The sequence below is a fragment of the Pagrus major genome, chromosome 7, assembly GCF_040436345.1.
Source record: "Pagrus major chromosome 7, Pma_NU_1.0".
Lineage (NCBI taxonomy): Eukaryota > Metazoa > Chordata > Actinopteri > Spariformes > Sparidae > Pagrus > Pagrus major.
The window spans coordinates 28335276-28352445 of record NC_133221.1 but is presented as its reverse complement, the minus strand read 5'-3'; the positions used below and the strand labels follow the sequence as shown (position 1 = coordinate 28352445).

At 42.6% G+C, this 17170-nt stretch overlaps 1 protein-coding gene across 1 annotated transcript in view; it reads left to right on the top strand.

Annotated features, from left to right (window-relative positions):
• plxnb1a (plexin b1a) overlaps positions 1–17170 on the top strand; it is a 72683-nt gene that overhangs the window by 22866 nt on the left and 32647 nt on the right. Inside the window, exons 2-4 of the mRNA XM_073471188.1 lie at positions 14266–14342; positions 15175–16039; positions 16818–17060. Coding sequence (XP_073327289.1) covers positions 15185–16039; positions 16818–17060 — 1098 coding nt within the window. The 5' untranslated portion in view covers positions 14266–14342; positions 15175–15184. The remainder of the gene's footprint in view (positions 1–14265; positions 14343–15174; positions 16040–16817; positions 17061–17170) is intronic.

The window sequence follows — 17170 nt, the reverse complement described above, 5'->3', positions numbered from 1 at the left end:
CTTCTGGTTGGAGGCCTTTTAAATCACGATGTTACAATGGTACAAGTCTCAGTCGTCGATTACTGATCGTGTAGCACTTGTGTTGATTATTGTTTGATAGGGTGTTTGCTACTTTCTTTTTTATTAATTTTATGGTCACACAAAAAATAATCCTAATCCTTCAATCACTTCAGTATTCCGGATCATTGCATCCTCTTCATTTTTGTCATTAGAAATCAATGAAAACTGTCGCTGTGTTACTTGGCATCAGTGTTTTCTAAATGAGGTGCTCACTCCACTTGTAAGCAAACATGACATATGACACATTCCTGGATCAGCACAGCTCAATCAGATATATAGATTTCTTTCTGCTTCGGTAACTGTTTCCAGCTGGTTTTTGTTAATGTTCCTGAAAGCATTATGGTCTTAAAGCTGTTTAACCAGCCGTTTCTACCTTGAGTAAGCACCACACTGGGATCAGGAAGTACCCTCCGGTAGCTACCCAATAAGCATAAATCCCTGTAGGACTGTAGGGTGCGATCCGGAATGAAATGTGAATTAGGAACGCCTGTCACTGGTCCCTTTTTAGGGATTCAGAGGGATTATGTCTGCATGGGTGCCCTGGCTGCAGATGAAACAAGTCTAGGATGAAAGTAGGCAGCCTTAGCATGCATACACACTGATGGTGACCGGCCATGACAATGACGTACTCAGGTCAAGCGTCGTCGTATTGTTTTTCTGGTCAAAGAATCAGGTAGCCCCCAACAACCAAGCAGAAACAGACGCTGACAAAACCAGAAGGTGCTTTTAGAAATCCCGCCGCCAAGGAGAGACACTAAAGCACAATCCTGATTTTGAAAGAGTCATCATCACATTTTATCTTTATTCTTAGAGAAATGTAAATTTATTTCAGGGCTGACCCTTATACAACAACACATTAAGGGCGCAGACGCCCATGCTGATATTTGATTTTTCAGCAGACAGACAGAGCAGTCAGTGTGTTAGTAGAACTGACCCTACAACAGCTCTTTCATCAGACTACAGATAGGGTAGCAAGTTCAGGTCACCGCTCCCAGCTCTGCTGACTGCCAGCACCTAGTCTCACTCAGCCAGACCCATCTCCACAGTGCTGTGTCCGGTGGAGAAAGGTCTGGTTGCAACCATTATTCTGGTACAGTGGAAGAAAACACTCTGCAAAATACTGCTGGGGTGATTTTGTTTTGGTGGAACATTTACAGTAGGGGAGCTAACCCTGGCATGAAAATGGCTAAAAGCTCACAAAAGGTGAGGTAGTTCCCAGGTTAGGTGTAGGTGTAGGTTGCCAGCTAGGAGGTTGTTATTGTGTGTTTCCTATAATGACAGGGATTTTAAAAATAATACACAGATAAACAGAAGACGATGTTGCCTGAAATAGGCGGCCAATGGCAGACTTCTACCCACAGTTCACGTCCAGTGAGTCATGTTAGCAAGCACCGATTGGCACTGCTTCAAAATACATAGGACATGAATGTGTATCTCAATTTCTCTTGGAGTGTATTCCAGTTCCAGAGAAGCCAAAGTTCATTCATCTACAGGCTGCAGCTTGTATGTTTCGAAACTTTTGCTGATGATCAAACCGATGATGATGCTTTGTTAACCATCGCTCTGTCACCACTCCCTAACAAGTAGGTTACTCCTTGTCTCACTTTGAGTCAAGGTGTTACCTACAGAGTGCTGAGGTTATAGGAATACCTGCTGCTGAGTTTTGACAGGCTGTTCATTACCTGTCATCACATTTGGACCCATCAAAGAGAGACAGCTAATGCTAGCTAGACCGCCTCCTTCCTTCTTCCTTTTCTTATTGATTGATTGATTTGTAATGTGAATCAAAATGAGACCTGCCCCGTCTCTCCCAGCTGCCTGTACAAGCCTGTGGAAGATTTATTGAAGTTGTTTAATGCTGCTGGATTGTGGATTTCTTTGTGAAGGACTCGGGTTGGATTTTTTCTGTGACAGTCCAAAGGATTTGACTTCTCCAAAGGACGTTCTCGAGTGCCTCGTCTCAGTGCCTCTCTCCGCTCGGCTAACAGAGAGCGACAGTAGCTAGCGTTAGGGCTAACAACAGGCTTCCAACGCAACACAGAAGTTCTGTAGAGCCGTTTAAAAATGACTAAGAATACTTCATCAGTGCTATGGGGGCATGAGTTGACAAACTAGTCTCCATGCAAGGCTGGCTCCAAAATGTCAGTTGACCACTGCTTTGGGAAATTGGTCTACCCACCCAGAGGCTTGAAGCTTGGATGTGTTTCTACAAATCTGCAAAATGTTTTTGTTTTTTTCATCTTTTCAACAATCAGAAAAATTCATTCTTGGGTGATTCGGCTTTAAAATGATATATAGGCTATATTGCAAAATCCCCTTAGAGGCAATTCATATGTGATAATACTGTTATTAGTTAACACAATGATATTTTTGGATAAATAATCATCAGTATTGTTGTTGTAAGGACTAAGTTGGTAAAGATAAGTGTTAAAACAAGTACAACAGTCTGGTAAGTTCAGATAGTTACATAATTTTACTGTGATGCAGCCTTTAAAATCAGGAACAGACAGCACTTATGGCATATGACCATATAACAATATCCGAATATCATGATAACAATATAATATTGATATATTGCCGTGTCCTAGTCTGGTCTAACCTCAAGAGTGTATTTCCCTCGTTAAGTAATGATGTAATGATATAATGCTGCAGCGTTTCTCAGTCCTGCAGGGACAACAGCCGCAAAGAATCCCTGACTAAACATTTAGAAAATGTGTGGCATCCAGATAGGCGCCTGAGATACCAGGCACGGTGGCCACAGAGGGAGAGACGGGCGAGAGGATTTGTTGAGAAGGGTGAGACAGAAGGGGGATGCAGGACTGGCTCCACTTAGCATGTTACGAGTCAAAGGTTCGCCAGGGGTCATGAGCTGCAAACTCATTCATGAATAAAACAAATCATGTTCTCTGATCCTTGTTTCAAACTCAAACATCCAGCAATAAGATCCTGGGGGAATAGACGGGGGGTTCTTTAGGCTTATTCTGGGCTTTTGAGAATATGTACTGTGTGTTTCATAACCATAGAACTTATTAAACTGGAGGATGGGCAGAAAGCAGACCACATTTTCTACCCTCAGCCCAGGCATATTAGCAATAATACTCTGGTTCACTATCATTGGTCTTGTGGCTGGATATGGCGCTTTTTTTTTTCTTTCCATTTTCTACTGTGTAATTCAATCACGGAGCAGAAAATCATGCTTGATGTTTCCCAGAGCTCCCTGGATCATAACATGATGCTGGAATAATTTTGCTGAAGATGTGCTTACTCAAAAAAAAAAAAAAAAAAAAGAAATGCTAAGAAGCGTCTCTGGCCTTATAAAGGGACAGAGGAGAGCAGAAGTGTTGTTCGACCACAGACAGTGTGACAAGCTGATTAAAATGCCCACAGACTGGGAGAGCTAGACCTCCACTCTCTATTCACTCGACCCAGGCACGTCGTCACGACAACGAAGGACGACAAAGGGCTTTCTCAGGCTATTGAGTGCTCTGAAAGAAGAGGCGGCCGTGTGTGTGTATGTGTGTCTGTGTGTGTGTGTGTGCGTGTGTGTGTGACTTGGAGTGGACATGTGGCTGTACAAGCCGTAGGTGGTAATGTATGCAGACCATCCACAAACAAATGAATACGCATGCACGTCCCACTGCCACCTCCTTAGCATTCTGCCACACAATGACCATACCAGCGCGTCCTCGATGACGTGATGCTTCATCCCAGCATATGGCCAGTCGACATTCAAACCCCAAATAGTCACAGACAAGCTATTTGAGCTTTCTTTGTCTTTTTTAGACAGGATGCAAATGAACTTTGCCTTTTTGTTGTACTAGTCCGTTTTTTTCCACTTTACTACAGACATGGCTCTGGAAATAGGAGAGATTCAGTGTATTTAATGGCTTTAAATCTCAGTCACTGTCGGAACTATTACACCAACTTATGAGTGAATCATAAATGAATCAAAATTTGGTGGCTTTTCTGCTCGGTACTGTTCTTGGTATATGTGACGGTTAAGGCAGGACTACTGTACATTACTTTGGTCAGTGTTGCTTGATATTTTTATTGCAAGGTTGCTTGAGTTTAAAGGAACAATTCAACATTTTGAAATGAACTTACTGACTTTTCTCCCAAGGGTTAGACAAGAAGATCAACTAGCTTAGCATTAAGATTGGAAACTGGGCATAACAGCTGGCCGAGCTCCACCCATAGGTAACCATACTGTCCACAGGCACCTCTACAACTCAGTAATTAACAGATTACATTTAGTTTGTTTAATCTAAACAAAAACCAACAGTAACAACAACCCTAAAAACAACAATTTATGTTTTTACTGGGAGTAATGGGCTGAACTATTTCATGGCTTTGCGCAGGTGCATCAAATTATGTTTAACAATGTGGATTAAACAAACAAGATAACATTTGTGAATTGATTATGTGTTAATTAAGCTATGTAGCTGCTGGTAAAGGCAGATGTTTTGACCTTTGGGTAGAGCCAGGCTAGCTGTTTCCCTCTGCTGGTTTTGATCTTCACATAACTCTCAGAATGAAAGTAGATAAGCATGAACTATGTCTTTAACAAAAAGCACAAAAGATCATAGTTTGCTTAACAGGTAAAGCTTTGAATTAAACAAGGCTATAAATGCATATGGGGACTATCAGAGAGCCTTGGACGGCACAACGACAGCCTTTAAGTCCCTGAAAACGTACTAAACAGGATTGATGAAGTCCTAGATTAACACAGTGTTGTATAATATTTAAGTTAGGACAGTTTTGGTTATTGGACATGATTGCTTTAATGTCCCTCCCTGGTGCTCTCACTGGTTTAAAGCATGGATGTATTAAGGAGAAACTGGAAACAGCGTTGAAGGCGGGGCCACGTTCATTCCTGTCAAAGTTGTACAGTTGCACACAAAGGCCAAGAAAGTTCGACTTCGTGGATATAAAATTACATTCCACATCGTGCTGCCCATCGATCGTACGCGCTAGAGACTTTCGCCAGTCGAGCGGTTAACTTCCTGTTTAGCCCTCCGCTAACTTGAATGGGGATAAAATGATTTAAACGAGCAACTCTTCTAGACTCTCCAAATGTTATCGGACTGAACAGATCAAATTCTGATAGTGAAACCAGTCATTTCACATGGGTTGTGGTGGAAAAAATCTATCCACTGGTTTTAGCCTCTCCTTTCACAATGTAAGCTTACGGGAAAAGTGTTTTAGGGACCTGCACTGGGGAATTTTAATTGTCCTCAAAGCCCTGTGCTCCTCCTGGAGGCTTGTTTTAAAGTGTGTGTGACTTAAGTGGTGATGTCACCTCTTTCTGTGCACCAATCAGGATTTAGCAACATTTGAACCTGAATCTGACGACAGTTGGAGGTTTGTTTGGTCACTGTCAGTCAAATAAGATCCGACCACACCCACACAGCGGATTAGCTGAGTTATTAATGTTTAACTGTTTAAACGTAATGGTAAGATGTTTTTGTTTTTATTTGATTGTTATTATGTAGTCATGAATATTTCATGTTAAGGGAAAATAATTTCAAGCCGAGTTGAAATCTTTAAGAGGAGGATTTATCACATAACCCAGCTGCATGTTAATATCTAACAGACAAGCTTGTCAGTAAGCAGACACAGGCTCCTGTACATTCAGATGTTTTGCACAAGTGCAAGTGAAAGTTTTTTGCTTTATCATCTATTCCTCCCCTTTCTCACGTTGTCATTTAGCGTGGCCGACTCTCCCACGGGAGGCCGAGAGCTGAGCTCTGTAATTGTGGCAGGATTTGTTGGCTGCCGTCCGCGCTGTTGTGGTCCAACCCTGTCAGCTGAGGCCCCTTCTAAGGATCTGACCAGCAGTCACTTAACACACTCTGTCTTACACACACACACACACACACACACACACACACACACACACACACACACACACACACGCACACACACACACTCACACACTCTCACACACAAAAAAACACACATGTCCACAAGATAATGAAAGCACACAACCACGACCTGAGCTACGTAAAGGCTTCGAGGACCATGCTTTCCCATCAAACTATATTCAAACATGCACTTTGAGATTTATAACAGACATGCTTATTAAGTGGTCATATTTTACTGCACTCCTGGGTCACTTGGGTCCCACAGTCATTTTCCTGTCACTGGTGAAAAAGTTAAATTGGGCTTCAGCTGCTATTGTCAATCATTTTCATTCTCTCTTGCTGTCTCTCTCCGTCTGATTAAGCCCGTCCACCCCCTGCTTCCTCCGGACTGCTCTTTGATCCCAGTGCCTGTTGAATGTTGAACTGAAGAATTACAGCACCATCAGTTCCAGTCTGTCATATTTCAATGACAGCAACAGTCTCTCCTTTCTCCCACCTAGTCAAGGTCAGAAGGTCAAAGACGTCGTCATACACTCGGAGAAAGCAGTTGCACTTTGCAATAAAAATCTCTGTCTGCTATCCTGTTAGATGAACATCCATATCAAGTATAAGAATTGTCATTGTTGCATTGCAATAGATATATTATTCATCTATATAGTAAGGATTTCAAAATGTGCAGGGTGTGAAGATGTTTAAAGCTACAAAAGTGTGTCATATATAAAATATGACATTATGAAATACAGAAAATAATCATACGGAGGAGGAGATGAGTCAAATATATAAAAGAAGGATTTAATTTGCAATGTTATTTCTCGATTCTGGTTCTGTGAGTTCATACTTGTTTCACAAAGGCCTTTTTCAAGTTGTTATTTATTTCACAATGGCATTTTTTATACATAATGACACTTCGTATTTCAAAACTTTTCATGACAGCAGCGCTGTCACAATCCCCTTAACTGGCGCAGTGGTGGCCTAAAGTTTAGAGAACCGAGCTTGGGAGTGGAGGGTCGCAACTTCAATTCCAATATTGAAATCTGGGTGGGGGAAGTGAAAGGCAGCGCCTGCCCCTCCCTCATCACCACCACTGAGCTTCCCTTGTGCAAGGGCCTTAACCCCAGCTCCAGTGGAGCTGCTTATTAGCCAGCAGAGCAGACTGTGGTTGTACTGAGCAGCTCCCAGGTGTGAATGTGTAACTGAGTGCATGTGATCAGGGCGTTGCATTGCTCTCAGTGAATGCCCCTTGAATAAATGAAGGTTTAAAACAAAACAACAACTTTCAGTCAAATGCATGCTGTTAGCTGATCAGCTAGCTGCTGCTGTTAACTCCTTGCTAGTTAGCACAAGCTGGCATAGATCACCTTGTTCAGCTAAATAAACTGCGGGGTAAGTGTAAGTGTTTCTGCCCTGTGTTTTCTTTGCAATAGCAACTGGTTGAACTTGAACTAACTAAACTAGGGATGCACAGATTGTGAAATTCTCGACTGGTACTGATACCGATGTTTAAAAGAGGCAGTTAACAGGGTGTATGCTGGCTGATACTGATTTTTGGCTGAAATATCAGTACATCCCTAAACTAAACTTGGAAACACTGGTCGAGTTTGCTGAAAGGAGCAGAGGACGTATGATTGGCTGAGTGGTGAGAGGATGTCATTGGGAAAATTCCACGATGAAATAAAACCAGATTTTCGAGGGAATTTTAAAATAAAGATGAATGTAATAAATAAATAAATGTATTATGGACAGAATGACTGGATGACATTTCATTTTAATGAATCCAGTTTTAATAATTTCCCTGACTATTGCACAACTTAATTCTTCATTTATATACTGGATGTACTTATTTAGGATGATGTCTTCCATCCTGTCTTAATAGCCTTCTTCATAGCAGGCAGTGACCTGTCACAGTAGGTTTAAAGTCCATTTATCCTCTTTTTTTCATCGGCATATTAATGAATTTGCCGTTCTTTCATTAAATGGCCATTTTGGCCTTCACTGATAATGGATTTTTGTAAAAATGAGCTCTTGAATGGTTATCATGAATAGAATAGAGATTATAAAAAAGTTCATCAGTGATGGATCATAGCAGATAAAAGTCCTTTGGTCTTACAGTGGACGTCTGGCGGCGCGTGTCACGCTGTACCAAGCAGCTAGGCTTAACACCTGCTTTTTCCCAGGGAGAGCGTTACTGTCTCCAGGGTGAAAAGATCCTGTCATGAAACGGGCTGAGCGAGTGTGTGTGTGTGGGTGTGTGTGTGTGTGCACATGAAAAAGTGTGTTGTGTCTCTGCTCCTCTGTAGATGTGTGTGTGGACTCTCTTTCCAAGGGAAGTGGCTTTTATCCTGTGTCCGTTCAGCGCAGCCACTTGGTGGGAGAGCAGTGAAAGGGACACTATTCCCTCCAGCAGCAGAGAGACAGAGAGCCCCTTCAGCACACCGGAGGGACCGAGAGAGAGACCCTCTGTGTCTGCATGTGAACTGAGGGGAGAGAGATGGCCATTGACCCTAACGAAGGCGACGGAAGTGGAGAGGGGCCAAGCATGTGTACATCTGCCTCTCATAATATTAGCGCTCTTTCTGATCTAACCATCTAAAGAGGGACACACAACCAGCGACTCCACTGTGGATGTACATGCTGGATGTAAATTGGGATTGGAGCTGACGTGAAGGGTGATAACACCTCCAGACTGTTGTGTTGGTCTCAACTAGAGTGGAAAAATTGATTTTGTTATGCGTGCTTTTTGTGTGTTTATATTCGCCGACAGTGACAGTTGTGTTCAGCTTGTTTTTTAGAGCTTTGGTTACCTTTTAGGACAACTGATCCGGAGAGAGATGTTATCGGCAGTAAGGTGTCCGAACATGTCTCCAGGTTTTTCAGCTGAGCGTGACCTGCTTTTCTACTCCCTTTTTTGGTGCTCACGCTTCATGAGAAACATGATCAGTGTATTATGTTGTATGTGTTCCAAGATTGAGAAACAGCAGTATCAAATTCAACCCTTAGAACTTGGCCAAACAAACATTTAGGATGTTTACTGTGGACTGTAATCAATTTATTTTAGTTTAAATTAGGGATGCATGACCCTTAACCCCTAACCTGCTCAAAAAATAAACAAATTGCAATTAGTTTGACAGATATTCCCATTGTGGTCTGATTCACATCATGATGATGTGACATATTTTGGGGGTCTACACCAAACAAACATATTTTCCTTCATCTTGAGAACAAGATTCGTAGACCAGGGGCCTCATTTATAAAAATATTCTTGTATTTTTATTTGAACAAAGTCATAAGATCATTTCCAAAGGTGTGCTTGGTTTTGATTAAAAAAAGATGCTGAGAACAAAAAAACCTTGCTATGGTTCTAAGAATCTCATCAGTAACTTACACACCTAAATCTATAAAACCTCAAATCAACTCAAATTGACAGCATTTTTTTATAATGCAGCACAAATGAGGGTTTAGTTGGGAGTAGCCATGGACCAAAAGACGTTATCTAACTTCATCACAGTGATGACAGAGCAGACACCACGCCAGGCAACACGTATTAACCAGTGGACTAAATAGTGGGTTGACAAATGAAGCGGAACATGTAGTGTGGGAGTGTGTCACCACTACACATTGTTCAGAACGCTGGTGATGATTGTGGCGAGCAGAAGGTTTGACAGGGAGACATTTTGCTAGTGTGTTACAGAAAAACAGCAGTCTGTCTTCAACTTCCTGTATGTGGTCTTTCCTGCATTAGGAGTAGGAGGAAACAGGCAAGAATTGCATCTTCAGGCTTTTTCAAACACAGTGTTTCAACGTAGCTCTGTCGACTCCCTACTTTTAAATCAATTCCAACTATTTACTGGCAAACGGTGATGTCTGTTCTGTATCTCTTCAATGGTAGCCTGCATCTGGTCAATGAAAGTCTCGTTGAACTCAAACAGACACTCTCATACTCTCTCTACTGTACTCTCTGGATGGGATCCACAGATGCTACTGTTGCAAAGTCTGGGGCCCGGGGCGAGACGCCAGGCGACCCAGCAGAACATAACAATGCAAGGCAGCGCTCCGTGGCTCCGGGCCCAATGTCCCCCACTGTCCCTGCGCTGCTGACCCCACATATTTTATGGGGTCTTAGGCGTTCAGTGGGCTGTCACGGCTCATTAGGAGCTTTAAAAATGAACTTGCACAGCAGACTCTCTCAGTGATTAATAAACATGGACAGAGAGAGAAAGCGAGTCAGATAGGAATGGTTAGGGCAAAAGTTCACTGATGAGACCACATTCTGAGAGGTTTATAGGGGTCTATAAATACACTTGTTGGCACACACAACACACACAAACCACTTTACTACTACCATTGATTGGGATGGGTGTGTCATCCTCCTGTCAGCAGCTAAAAGAAAGCCATTATTAGGGTTTTAAGTGGCGAGTTCAATTAAACTCCTGTTCCAGAGGCTTTTTCACTCCAGCAGGAAAGTAATTCACTCTTATACGTTTCTGTGTGTCTTCACTTGCATGTGAATATTCTCTCCATAGAAGCTTTGTGACCCCTCCTCCCCAATTGGGTTGACAGTCTAAAGGTCTACCAGGGGTTATTTATAGGTTGTTGGACTGTGCCCCATGGCCGAACATGCTGCATACCAGACACAACTGATGAACTCTGGAGATTGTTAGTGAGGAGCATGAGAGAAACCGCCCCTCTGCTCCTGTGAAGGGCGGCGGTGGTATTTGTATCACTAGCAATTACTTCCACAGTGAGAAAAGAGGAGATGTTTCAGTTTCAGTGTTATTGGATCGTTGCAAAGACCAGCTGCAGCGTATAAAGATGAAGCTCTCGCATCTGAATGTAATGGATTTGTGCTTTATTAGCTTTAAAAGCTTGTTGAGTCACGCTACTCAAATGATGTTGAAGAGTGGTCATTCAGTTGATGAATTCAGTGAAAATGTTTCATAGCCTTAATAGGTCTCAGATGTCGGAATAAATATCTAAAAATAGACTTCCCCTCTTGTCTTTTACACCCACCACAGCTGTATTTCCTCTGCCTGTGTTCTTCCCCTCCATCTCCACTCAGTCCCACACCACAGTCATCCAGTCTGATCTCACGGTAGCTCGTAGGAAGCCATCATTGCTGGTTGGTAAGAGGAAGTTCCCATGGCGATGGGGTCGCCATAGGCTATAAATATGGTGACTGCGTCATGTTGGCCGGTCAAAGAGCAGGTGAGGACGCCTGCTCAGAGGAGCAGTGAGAATTTGTCTGAAATTGTTCCCAGGCTCTCTGTTACAGAGGCAGAACATCAAGCTTGAAAAGTCATTAGCACAGTACTTGATGCAGCATTTGTTTGTAGTGTAGAAAATTCTTCAATGAAGGACAATGCGCTGTAGCAACTGTTGTTGTCAGTGCCTTGATGGTCCCAGTGTGTGTGTGTCAGGAAAACTTAAAATAACAGTCTCTTAAAACTGAAACGTTGAATTCAAGAGAACTACAACATGTTCTTCCTCATTGTAACACACTCGGAGGCTTTCCCATTACAGCAGGCCTCATTCAGTCAGAGTCAGGCGTTGCTCCCATTCATTTGAGTGAGGGAAGTGTGTTTAGGGTGCAGCCGTGCAGACCGTTGAGGGTGCTGGGGAAAAAAAAAAGCAGCTGGCTGTGGCAAAAAAGTTGAAACAGAAACAACTTTGGAGAAATGCAACCCACCATCATGTTGTGGTGGCCAATCACGTAAGCTGATGACCAGACCAGAAGACATGAATGACCAAAAACACAATGGAGTGTGACGTAATGTCTCACATGTAGACACTCAGTTTGACCTTGTGCACCAGTTTAAAACACACTGGTTATATCCTGAAAATAAAGATGCATGCAGTCGCTTTAGAACTGGCAAGTTAAATAGAAAGTGGCAGGATTGATGTATTTTTGGAGGCTAACCCAGAAGTCTGCATCACCCTGGTTCCCTGGTCAAAAAGCCTCTTTGATTTTTGAATTGGACTTTGGATTATTGCAGAAAATAAGCTCTGTGGCAAACACAAGTTTATGATACTTACCTGTTTTGTGCATCAAGACAATCTTCACTGATGAACACCATTTTAGGATTTTTGAAGCGTAAATGAAATCGCCAGAAGTAAAGAGCTAATGTTATAAACAGACGACATTGCGGTCACATGACTTCAACGTCACCATCACTACATGTCTTGCTGTACTATGATATACACACTTAACTATAACTTGATCAATCTACAAGCTGTAAAGTTAGAATTAGAATAATTTGCACCTAAAGTCAGCCCGAAAAGATGAAGTGAGTAGATAAGTCTCCGTGTTCGGGGTGATGCCGTCTAATGTTGGTGACAACTTCTGTAGTCTAATTTCGCCACTTGTTGGTAAACGCCTGAGAATTCACACGTGTGGTATTTACTCATGTATTTTATGTTGTAGAACAAAAACATCTCTTAAGCTTGTGTTAACCACAGACCTAGAAACCCATTCAAAAAAACCATTGGATTCAAGATGAGGGACTGGAGGTGCAGAAATGTTAAATAATTTCTTATTCTGATTTTAGGTGCATTACCGCCACATTCTGGATCGGGGGGCTTAAAGTTCACATCATTACTTTACACAGTTGGGTTATGAAATGACACCTCTGCGGCTAATTGCACTACGCCTGATTCTGTCTAAATACACTTAACTTGGTCTGTTTCACCAGTAGCTGCTGGTGGCTAATGCTAGCCAACATTGGATATTGTTATATATTTGACATTATTTCATCAATTTCCTGACTTTCTGACTCTTCTATGCTTGTGCATTACGCTACTTTTGTAGCATTTATCATTATCCTGCAACTCTATCTTGTGGGCTCCTATAGCCTGGCAAATGTCACATTTGTCGACATCTATGACAGATTAGACTCAATAGTCTCTAAGCGTGCTGACTGCTCTGTGGCCTGTACAACAGTGCTTTGAGCTAAATGCTAACAGGCTCACAATGACAATACAGACATTGTGATTGTGAATAGGCCACTGCTGAGGCTGATGTCATTAGTTTTCCAGGTATGTTGATGATGCCACTAAATGAAAATTTAATGAATCACAAAGGGACCAAAGTATAACAATTCATCCTAATGTGAACATGAATGTCTGTTCATGGCGATCCAGAGAATAGTTATTGAGATTTATTGTGGACCAAAGTGGTGGACAGACCCCATCAACAGAGCTGAGGACATTACCATCAGTAAACATCCACACCGCTAACATGGCTCAAGAGAAATTGTATCTGAGAGCTTTAGCAGATTTGACTCAATAAAACATGAGGCACACTGAATGAGTTTGTTTTATATATATATTTCATAAAGACAATTCCTCCTGTCTCAGAGGACGGTGTGGTTTTTAAGCCCTGTTTAACAGACTGTAATGGCCACTCATCTTGACATTCACACACACACGCACGTACGCACACACACACACACACACACACACACACACACACACACACACACACACACACACACACACATCCGACCGAAATCCTCTGACAGTGGGCGTGGAGGTTATTACTTATTATACTTCTTATTCTGCTCATGAATAAGTAAAGAGACTCACCCTCTTACCAGACACATACGAAGACACATGCACCTGCTCCTGTACAAACACACACACACACACACACACACATCCACACACACAGCACCCCGGTCCACCCCCCCTTGTCTTTGTCCTGATTGCAGCCCCGGGGGGTGGACAGTGAGGTGAGATGGCACTGCATGTCTAATGTCTTAGAAATCTATTCACACTGCAAAGAAATGGTGCACAATGCAGCATTTTATAGAGACATGGCTTTCTCTGCATATTTTCTCTCTCTGCCATTATGAGCATTGCAGCATAAGTAATACTTCCCAGAGCCCAGTTTGAATTTGAATAATATTCTGTGTATCTAATTCTGACACATCTTCAGTTTAAAGCTTGCAAGATACAGTATGATGTACAGGAGTTATTTATTTATTTCTACATGACCTTTCTCGGCGAGGTCAGTGAAAGGTCTGAGGAACCTCTTTAATAATTAAAGGGGTTTTTATCTCTAATGCGAAGGCTCTCAGTGTCCACAAACCACTCTCCTCAGAGGTGTTGAGTGATGGCTGTGGAAATGGCAAATGATGGTTGATGTTTTGTTGTCTGTAAGATATACTGTGTGGCAAAGATATAAACACTGCGTGAGAAATCATATGCTTGATGTGACAATTTGATGAATAAGATGAGACACGAATCCTGAACATTGCTTCTGACTGTCTGTCTGTGTGTCATGTATCCATCCTTCTCTTTGTTTCTCTGCTTCATATATAACTAATCCTCTGTGTTGCATTCACAGACAGAGAGGAAAGGAATGGGATATGATTCCAGGTGATAAGGAGGAGGAAGTCTTCAGCTTAACAAAGAACATAAATGGTAAGATGTGTTCCTTTTAAAATTTTGTTTTAAGGACAAGGCTGGCAATAGTCTATATTTTTTGTTTTCTCAATGACGACACAATCTTATAATCAGTCTAGAATCTCCACTTGTATTAAATGAATCGTTTCATTCTCGAGCTAAAATGTCAAACATTTGCTGACTCCAGTTTCTCAAATGTAAGGATTTGCTGCTTTTGTTTGGTTTAGTTCGTTTATTGAGGTAAGTGAAGATTGTTTGGGATTTGGATTGTTGGTTGGACAAGTGAAGCATTTTGAAGACATCACTTTGGGTTCTTGGAAATTGTGATGAGCGTTTTTCACAAATTTTGATTAATTGATTCATCGAGAAAATGATTTGTAGAGTAATCAATAATGAAAATAACTGCTTGTTGCAGCCCTAGAGTGCATGGTAATACAGGAATGTACCAGCACGTGCAACAGTAGAGGTCTACAGCGAAGAGGAACAAGTTATATCAGGCTTTTGCAACAGAGACATTACATGTTAGTAGAGTCAATTTATTGTTGGTTTGTTGACTATAATGAAAATATACAACATCAGAGAGTTATCCTGTTATATTTTGTGTCATAATTAGGTGTGTCTGCATGAATAGTAAGAGCTAGCAAGAAAAAGAGATTCTGTTCCTAGCTTAAATTTCAACAGGTTCTCACTACATCTTAACATTTATCTGAGCCTTAACCTAAGCTCTCTAAAGCTCTTAAACGTCCACTATACTCAACTATATAGAAGCAGCTTTTAGCCTTATTCAGTGTTGATGTTTAATCTCAATCACCTGCCAGTGCGCCTCTAACCCTCCTATTTCTTCCCTTAGAATATCTGCCATGCTACATGGGAAGGCTCTGAACTCCACCCTGCTCTTACTCATTATCTTTGCCACTGCCTATGGTCGCTCCTACCCTCGTTTTTCTCGCAATGACACTGAATTCCAGCACCTGGTGCTCCACCCTGACCCCTATGTGGGGACAGTGTATGTGGGGGCTAGGGACCACCTCTTCCAGCTAGATGGATCAGATGGACTTCGGCTGGAGCAAGAGGAGACGACAGGTCCCGTGAGCGACAGCAAAGACTGCCTTCCCCCAGTCACTGAGCTTAACTGTCCCCATGCCAGGAGAACCAGTAATTACAATAAATTACTGCTGGTGGATCCAAAGGCGCTGGAGTTGATCACCTGCGGCAGCATCCACCAGGGCACCTGCCAGAAACGCAGTCTGGAATCGATCAAGAAGGTTCTCTTCTCTACTGAAAGGCCTGTGGATACGCAGTATGTTGCGGCCAATGATCAGTCAGTGTCAACTGTGGGGCTGGTGGTTGGGCTTCGTGGTGGGGAAAGGACCGTGATGTATGTTGGTAGAGGCTATACCGCCAGCCACCCGCCCATCTCCACCCGCCACCTTTCATCGGAACCCGTTTTTTCCTACGAGGAGACAGCTAAGCTGGCTGTGGCTGGGCGTCTGTCGGAATACGACCACCATTTTGTGATGACATTCACACGGCGCTCGTACGTGTATTTCTTGTTTTACCGCCGTGACATCAAGTCGGCTTCAAGGGAGTACCGGACATATGCTGCCAGAGTGTGCCTGGACGACACCTCCTACTATTCCTATGTGGAAGTTCCTCTTGTTTGCCGATCCCATTCTTCTCACCACAGGACTTACAACTTGCTCCAGGCTGCCCAGGTATTTCCTATTTGTGTGTATATACAACAATCAACCACAACATTAAAAACACTGACAGGTGAAGTGAATAACATTGATCATTTCATTACAATGCAATGTACTGCTGGGAAACTTTGGCTCCTGGCATTCTTTTAAAAAGCCACTTGTCATGCACCACTCATCCAAACACTCCCTGATGGCAGTGGCCCCCAGCAGAACAACATGCTCTAACGCACCGAAAAAACTGCTCAGGAGTGGCCCAAGGAACATGACTAAGAGCATCAACCTTGTCTCCAAATTTCCCAGATCCCAATCCGATCAAGTGTCCTTGGGTTATGTTGGAACAAGTCCAATCCAACGAGATTCCACCTTGCAACCCCCAGGACCATAAGGATCTCGAACCATTCCTGAGTAGTTTTGGTGTGACAGGGCATGTTGTCCTGTTGAGGAGGCCGCTGCCATCGGGGGTGCCGTTGCCATGAGGGAGTGTACTTGGTCTGCAACAGTGTTTGGATGGATGGTACGCGTCAACGACCCACGGTTTCCCAGCAGAACATTTGATTGTAACAAGATAATCAATGTTATTCACTTCACCTGTCAGTGTTTTTAATGTTGGGGCTTATCAGTGTAAGTTTCTCCAAGTGTTAACAACATGAGTCCTTTATAATCTTTGCCTTGAAGATAGTAAAATTTTAAAATGTAGCTGCATATCTTCTTTCTTCTTGTTTTGATGAAAAGTTGAACTGCTGCTAGCTGTGTTTAACTTTCCTGAGTTTTTCCCACGCCTTTGTTGCAACAGGTGGGACAAGGTGCAGGCAGGGAAGGCGAGGATCTGCTGGGAGTCTTCTCCACCCGCATCAGCCCCACAAATAACAATCCCTTGGATGCCTCGGCTCTGTGCGTTTACCCACTGGATGAGCTCGACAGACACATCAACTCCACCCGTGACCTTTGCTACACCCAGGATGGTCAGGTGGAGGGAAGAGGAGAGGTGGCCTACATAGAGTACGAGGTCAAGTCCAGCTGTGCCAACTTGCTCATGGTAAGATTGAAAAAATGTTTTTCTGTTTCAGCAGAAAATATTTAGGAGCTATGGGCTTTTAAAACATTGGTTTTGACAATAACATACTCATATGAGACTCTCGAATTACT